We start from the raw sequence: 8,740 nt of genomic DNA on the forward strand, positions 1-8,740 counted from the left end.
TAATTATACGATAATTTTAAATTAAGAAAATACGTAGGCTATTTTTATAGTAATGTATTGAGTTATTTTCATTAAGGTTATGTTGTTTGCAAAAATAAATAATTATAATTTAATTTTTTATTCCACAATGAAGAATGTATGGCTCTGTCACTACTTTACTTTTTAAATTATTCAAATCATATTTGAATTAATTGGCTATTGACAAATAAAAAACAATATATAAAAGTAAGGAAAACCAATACATGAAATGTCAAAATAGAAAGCATCTTTGGAGTGTATAAAAATATTTAAATTTAAAGTTGATCTCTATTATTTATAAAATGCTCTTTATGAGAGTCTGGTAAAAATGTTCTAATCATAGTATGTTAATTTTATTTTAAAATGTCGATATTGTTAACAAAAAGTAACTCAAAATTTTTTATATGTTATTATTATTTTCAAATTTAATCCAAAATAAATTTGTGAGCAGCAAAAACAAAAGTCAAACACATTAGATGAGACTCGGTTAAAAGCCAAATCAAGATTGATATGTTGGAAAATTGGCTTGGATAAGCTTAATTTGGCACAATTTTAGGAAGTACCCGTTGGTTCAATTCGAAATTTCAAAGTCGATGCGTTCTCTTTTGTGAGCACATTGAAATCATATATTTACTTGCCAAAAATGGTAAATGTGTGAATGAGAAATTGAAGTTCATAATAGACCATTGGAAGAAGATTTATATTGGAGGGAAAACCATATTATGTGTATCCCACATAGGAACTTGATGAAAGCAATGACTACTTTATATATGACTTGTGTATGAGCCATATTATTTTGATAGAATGTATTTTTGAATAGTAGATTGATGAAAAATGTGTGGTTGGAAAATGAGAAAAAATTTTGAATTTGCGTATAATATTATTTTATTGAAACATGTGGTTAAAATAATGTCAAATTACTGTTAAAAAATGTATTTTCTGAAAGAATGCGGCTCAAACATAGCCATGATTACACTTTAGAATAGTATAATAATATGTAACATAGAGGCTCTCTCCACGTGTTCGTGTAGGGGGTGCATATCAAAGACCAAAATTGTACACCAAGTCTTGAGCTTGTGTAGGAACGCGACCTACATACACTAATGTCGGACCAAACGGAACAAAAATTTTTGTCAGAAGCTGAATTCCTTTGCTTGCCCAACATTTTCCGGACACTGGGACAGAGTTTCCAGTTTTGATCATGTATTTGCCGGAGTATAAATGTAATGTATAAGGCAAGGATAACACTAATACATAATTTTTTTTTCTATCCAGCTTATCTGCATTGACTCCATCGATCGACCTCCTTTTTTCTCCATATCAATACCAAACTCCTCAAGATGCTCAACGCAAGGTTTGAACCACACAATTGAATTGTAGATTCGACTGTTTAAAGATAGTTTTATATTAATAACAATATAATTATACGATAATTTTAAATTAAGAAAATACGTAGGCTATTTTTATAGTAATGTATTGAGTTATTTTCATTAAGGTTATGTTGTTTGCAAAAATAAATAAATAAATAAATAATTATAATTTAATTTTTTATTCCACAATGAAGAATGTATGGCTCTGTCACTACTTTACTTTTTAAATTATTCAAATCATATTTGAATTAATTGGCTATTGACAAATAAAAAACAATATACAGAAGTAAGGAAAACCAATACATGAAATGTCAAAATAGAAAGCATCATTGGAGTGTATAAAAATATTTAAATTTAAAGTTGATCTCTATTATTTATAAAATGCTCTTTATGAGAGTCTGGTAAAAATGTTCTAATCATAGTATGTTAATTTTATCTTAAAATGTCAATATTGTTAACAAAAGTAACTCAAAATTGTTTATATGTTATTATTATTTTCACATTTAATCCAAAATAAATTTGTGAGCGGGAAACAACAAAAGTTAAACACATTAGATGAGACTCGGTTAAAAGCCAAATCAAGATTGATATGTTGGAAAATTGGCTTGGATAAGCTTAATTTGGCACAATTTTAGGAAGGACCCGTTGGTTCAATTCGGAATGTCAAAGTTGATGCGTGTTCTCTTTTGTGAGCACATTGAAATCATATGTTTACTTGCCAAAAATGATAAACGTGTGAATGAGAAATTGAAATTCATAGAAGACCATTGAAAGAAGGTTTATATTGGAGGGAAAACCATATTAAGTGTATCCCACATAGGAACATGATGAAAGCGATGACTACTTTATATATGACTTGTGTATGAGTTAGATTATTTTGAAAGAATGTATTTTGAAATAGTAGATTGATGGAGAATGTGTGATTGGAAAATAAGAAAAAAAATTGAATTTACGTATAATATTATTTTATTGAAACATGTAGTTAAAATGATGTCAAATCACTGTTAAAAAATGTATTTTCTAAAAGAATGCGGCTCAAACATAGCCATGATTACACTTTAGAATAGTATAATAATATGTAACATAGAAGCTCTCTCCACGTGCTCGCGTAGGGGTGCATATCAAAGACCAAAATTATACACCAAGTCTTGAACTTGTGTAGGGACGCGACCTACATACACTAATGTCGAATCAAGCGAAACAAAAATTTTTGTCAGAAGTTGAATTCCTTTGCTTGCCCAACATTTTCCAGACACTGGGACAGAGTTTCCAATTTTGATCATGTAGGTGTCGGAGTATAAATGTAATGTATAAGGCAAGGATAACACTACTTATACATAATTTTTTGCACATTAAGTTATCCATAAACTTACTTGGGGTGGAGCCCGCTCGAATATTTTATTTAATTGGGCCCCACTCATGTGAGTGTGGGACACCTTGATGTACAAAAAATTATGTACACCAAGCAAAGCCGATAAGGCAATTGCATTATTGATTGAGATTTCCTTTGTGTTACCATTTTTGCCAGGCTTGATGTTTACATTCACGATTATTTGTTGAAAAGAAAATTGCATAATTCTGCAAAAGCTTTCATGACGGAAGGGAAGGTTGCTAAAGACTCTGTAGGTAAGAGTCTAAGAGATCCTTTGAATTTGCACGGTAGATTAAGCTTGATGTCGAACATAGCAAAAAACTTATGTTGAGATGCTCTAGAGTGTATTTATCATATGGCTTCTATCTGTAGCTATTGATGCACCTGAAGGATTTCTCTTTGAATGGTGGTCCGTCTTTTGGGACATCTTCATTGCACGGACAAATGAGAAACATTCTGAAGCAGCTGCAGCCTATATTGAAGTTTCTGAAATAATTGTTTTTCTTTGTAGTGTTACACATCAATTGACATATTCTTCAAAATGTCATATTTGTGTATGGATTTTGTTTAACTTGTTCTAATACATGTTGACATCCATTTGACAAACAAATGAAAGCAAGGAAGAAACATATTCTTCAAAATGCCATATTTGTGTATGGATTGTGTTTAACTTGTTCTAATTCATGTTGACATCCATTAGACACAACAAATGAAAGCAAGGGAGAACCAACACCAGCTTCAAATGCAGCACCTGCAACTCATGCAGCAGCGCCATGGCCAGTTACAGCGAAGGGATTCTAATCATCCTCCCATCGGTGGTCCCATGATTATTATTATTATTTTTTTTTAACAATAGACTAAATTTTTACCTTATATTCTTGATTATTGATCATATTTTCAAATAGCCTTGTAGCTCAGTTGGTGAGGATAGCATAAGTGGTACTTGTAGCATCAGGTTCGAATCTCTTGTCAAGTGATTTGTTATGTATTATTTTTATTCTATAATTTTTTTACCAAAATTCAATAGGAACCGGGACAAACGAGGTTTCGACACCGTGATCTCAAGCAACGGTTGTCATAAGCTTAACCATTATGGTATCTCTTGAATTTTGCAACTACATTTAACAAAATAATATTTGTTATGTTTTCATTGTTTTAATGCAACACTTTTAAAGATTTGAATTCGTACTCTTCCTTTGAACAAAACTTGGCAACAATGTCGTTGATGAGTTCCGTTTATTCTTATAACAAAATTATATATGTTCAGTTTAAACAAAATAATTGTTATATTTTATGTTTTATGCCTTGTTCGATTCCTTTTTTTTTTTTAGTGTACAGGCAGCTCTTGTTCCCTAACCTGTTGGGGCACATCCTGCGATTTACCTCCCTTACAAAGTTTTAGGGGAGGGACGGTGGGAGCCCTCAAAATTTGTGTTCAACCTCTTTTTATTTTTTTATTTTTTTTTTTATTTTTTTTTTTATCCGTTAATCTTCTTCTTTCTAAGAAGAATTACATGATTTGTCAATTACCTAGTTTTTTATTGGGTTAAATTGATGAGATGACGTTCATACATTATACTCATAAAAAATCGATTTCTTCGTATAAGTCGTTCCCCAAAAATTGTATTTTCCTTCCAACTTGATCGAGCCATTATGCAATAGCCACTAATAAATTATATTATTTTCTGTTGAAGTTAATTTATAATATTTTCGCTTTCATGACATAGAAGACATTAGCCGATTTTTTGTATAACTCATAATTCAGTTTCCATATACTTGGATCGACCAATTCACGATAAATAATTATGTTAAGAAAATATTAATAGCATTATTTACTAAATTTTAAAAAATTACTTAAAATTATACATCAATCAAATATCGAAACAATAAACGAACATACTCTTGTGAGGTAGTCTCAACCTTACTGACAGTCGCAGTGTGAGGTTCAATTCCTGAAATATGAAATTTGACTTTCTGTGGGCACCAGTGTACGGGCAAACTCTTATTCCCTGGCTTATTAGGGCACATCTCGCAATTTACCTCCCTCGCGATACTATAGGAGCGGGACAGTGAGGACCCTCAAAATTAGGATTTAACCTAATAAACAAACATACTCTTCGAAGAAAGCTTTTAAAGTTGAATCTAAGTTTTACTATTATATCAAAACACATTCAACCAAAGGATCAATTTGATCCATCTAAATTTCAAAATAGCATTCAAATTTCAATTGATTGGTGTGCTTAACATTAAGGGATCATGAAATCTCATTTCCATTAAATGACTACTAGAAACAAGATTGATTTGAAGACAGAACTTAGGTTTTAATAAAGTTATATTAGATATTTGATCTAAAAATAATAATTATCTGAAAGGGGGAAAAAAGGTGCAAGTATTTTCGACCAATGTTGCCTGTTACAAAACATAATCTGACGGGCCTTCCTAGCTTTTTAGGGTTGCAAGGAACCCGCAGCATATCTGCCCAACAAAATCTAAGACATGATAGACAGTCCTTTTTTTCTGTTTTTCGTTTTTCTATGGAAATTAATAGGAAATAGTACTAAAGTTATTTAAGTTTATAATAAATAGATTTAATGAAATAAAATAAAAGGCTGGACAAAGCAGCTTTATAGAAATCGAAGGTCAACTCAAGAAAAGCCCCAAAAGGCAAAGCATGTAACGTACGACCTTTTCTACCATGGAGGATCTAGAGAAATTGAACTCGCCTGTACTTAAAAATGAACAGACATTTACACATTACACTGAACTTGAACAACATGGACCTAACAAGAAATACAGGAAACTTTAAACGAAATTTCAATCTAGCTATCGAAATTAAAGTTGTCTTCGTCTAAATTAATCGTTTTTGTCTAAATTTTGATTACTTAATCCAATTCGGTAACAAAATATTACGCAAAAGAGTCATTATGGTAGAATTTTGTGACTGCATTAGAATAAAAAACTAGAAATGATTACAATAAGGTTTAAGAAGAAAGACAATCAATCAAAAGGGACATCATCTTCCTTCACTAGTACATCATATTTTTGAAGATCCATTTTCACCATTAGTACTCTAAATTATTAAATATAAAGCCATTTTTTGAAGTAACATTTTCTTGACAACAGCATAAACTATAAAGATAATTTCTTTTAGATTCTTGAAATATATAAATAGAAACCGTTAGATTCTTCAAGAATTCTGCACCTTAGCAGAGAAGAGTCCGAGTGCATCAGGATACTGAAAGATATCAGAGAACATTCTGGCAGGTGTGGCTTGAATGTTGGCCGAAAAATCAGTGTATACCGGCGTAGAAATTGATTCGATACCAAAAGGAGTGATGTTGAAGTTTTGAAACTGCTGTGGAATTCTTTGGCCTTCATAGACAAACCCTAAACGCTCATTGCCAAAAGAGGTTTTCACATCATCCAGTGATTGCTTTGCAGTAAATTCATTCGCCTGAGAAGCAAATGATGGCGGTGGCTCAGCCTTCACCACCGTAGGTTTTGGGAAAAACCCATGTAAGGCAGAGTCCAATAAGCCGGAATCAGGCTTCTCCGGGAGGAAAAAATCCATGCAGTCAGCTTGATCGACGGTGGTGATTGGATTTCTTGATGAAAACCCTAAACAAGTTGATTGATCATGTAGACTCAAATTTGAACCACTCCTAAAGTTTTGATCTGAAACTATGGTTGCATTGACAGTACTGGATTGGACAGTGGTATTGCACGGCAGATTTTCAAAAGAAGATCCCACAAATCCATTGTTAGGGTTTAAAGAGGAGCTGAAAATAGGAATTTGTTCATAAGAATATGAAGATGAATTGTTTGAACTAGAGTTGAGAAAATCACGAAGAAGAACCATGTTAAGAGAATTGCTTCTCTGTGTTACAGCTGATGAAGAAGCTTCATGGAAGTCCACAAGATTAGGGTTAGATGAAACAAATTGGCGAGAACTCAGGTCCCAAATGGAGGGCTGAGATGATTTAGTGAAGCTATACGGAGGGAGAAGATTATCCGCCGCGGGTATCGGAGATGCAGGGTAAACAAAGTTGGTTCTTGCTTTCAAACCACGCATGGCTCTGGCAGCACAGTCGTAGGCACAGGCTGCCTCCTCCGCCGTGTCAAAAGTTCCCAGCCACCGCCTCTCTTTCGACTGAGGGTCCCTTATTTCCGCTGCGTAACGGCCCCATGGACGGCGTCGGACACCACGGTACTTCATCGTGCCACCAGATGTCGAAACGTCTTTCAACGACCTCTTATTGGTGGTGGCGTTGGTGCACCGGTTTGGAACGGTGGAGGTGGGATGAAGTTGGTCGAGTTCTTGCATCTGTGTGTGGGAACCATTAAGCCTCCTCAAGGCCTCTTCCATTTTGAATCAATTGTTTGTGAATTTACAGAAGAATCAATGCTTGGGGGGTTCAGTTCTGGAGTAGGTTTTATGAAGAAGCAGTAGTTTGCACCTGAAACCGTGTGATGAAGCGTGGGATGGAGGATGGATTTATAGCCAGAATGTACACTTCTTGGAGAGGAAAGATATTATTGCCCTTTTTGTTTTAAGTTATTAATGTGCTCGTAATTATTTTAAGTAAAAAATTACATCTGTGGATACTGTAAAATCGATTTAATTTGTACCTTATGATAGAAAATTGGAGTTTATTTTAACGTAGTAATGCTATTTAGCCTCATTTATATTAAAATATCAGTGTAGTGTACGTGACACTAAAATTTGACTTAAACTAGAGATATAATTAAATAAATAACTTAATTTTACTTTTCGTTGAATTTATCATCGTACAACGGAATCATAGTGAAGCAAGTGACAGATCAAAACTAATATAGTCAATTGAACAATTTATTCATAATATAAATATAGCGGAAATTAAGACAATTGAATAAATGTGCCGGTATACTAAATAGAGAATAATGAAATGAACATATCAACTAGTAGTAGCGGAATGGGCTCGACTATTAGCCAATCTAGGCGACTGTCTAAGGTCTCGGATTTTAGCAAGGCTTTAAAATTTCTCAAGATTTCTATATTTTACTGTTTATAGTAATAAATCGTATTTTTTAAAACATAATAAAAAGCAATTAGGTCATCAATTTTTAACCCAACTATAGCATTTTCTCTTGTTCTTCTTTTAAATGCGAAAAGCCTTACTTTATTGTCCTTAATTTATTTATTTTTATTGAAAATTTGATTGATTAATCTAAAAGTAAAGTTGTCATAGGTGAATACTAGACAGGATTACAATCAATACAATATTATGACCATCACTATGATTTTGTTAATATGAGCGTATGATTTCTCTATGTACTTTTTAATTAGTATCTCAAAACTTGTTTACAATATACCTTTTAGAAACAAAATGCCAGTACACAATAGTTCTAATTGCCCTTCACGAGGCAAGGAGAAAGAAACCTAGTTAAAGGGCGTTTGTTTATCATTTTTGTAAAAAATAGAATGAAAAGTGTTGTTGGTATGAGGCTCACACAAGAGATGGAAATTCAAATTTGATGATTTGATATGATAGATAACGATCATATTTTTTCTATTTTAATGGGAAAAGAATGATAAATAAACAGGGGTTTAGTCTAGTTATTTGAAGATTTTATTTATAGTTTTGTTATCAAATGTTTGAAATCCAAAATAATGTATTCATGATTTTGATTTATTATTTGGCTTAATGACTATAAAAGATATGAATATCACCCTTCCGTTCTTCTTACAATATGTATGTATGTATGTATGTATGTACATTTTGTAACTAAGGCCCCTTGAAATAAAATTCGCCTATCGTTCCCAAATTGCTTGAGCCTATTTTGAGTAAAGGTAGCGCCAACAAATTAACCACCTACGTGGTTGGGATATATTTTTCTATTAACCAATGTGATCGTTGTCAAGTGGTCTTAGCTGAACACATTAGAAAGTAAGGGATAAGCCAAAACTAATTCGACCTATTGTGGTTGTGAATGATATGAT

The 8,740-nt window shown here is 32.6% G+C and overlaps 1 protein-coding gene across 1 annotated transcript; it reads right to left on the reverse strand.

The window, feature by feature from the left end:
* Positions 1 to 5,521: 5,521 nt before the first annotated feature.
* Positions 5,522 to 7,269, reverse strand: LOC111398876 (ethylene-responsive transcription factor ESR2-like). The gene has a single exon (XM_023026021.1). The coding sequence runs from the start codon at positions 7,124 to 7,126 to the stop codon at positions 5,948 to 5,950; it is 1,179 nt and encodes a 392-aa protein (XP_022881789.1). The 5' UTR covers positions 7,127 to 7,269; the 3' UTR covers positions 5,522 to 5,947.
* Positions 7,270 to 8,740: the final 1,471 nt, after the last annotated feature.

Source organism: Olea europaea, chromosome 8 (genome assembly GCF_002742605.1).
Source record: "Olea europaea var. sylvestris chromosome 8, O_europaea_v1, whole genome shotgun sequence".
Classification (NCBI taxonomy): Eukaryota; Viridiplantae; Streptophyta; class Magnoliopsida; order Lamiales; family Oleaceae; genus Olea; species Olea europaea.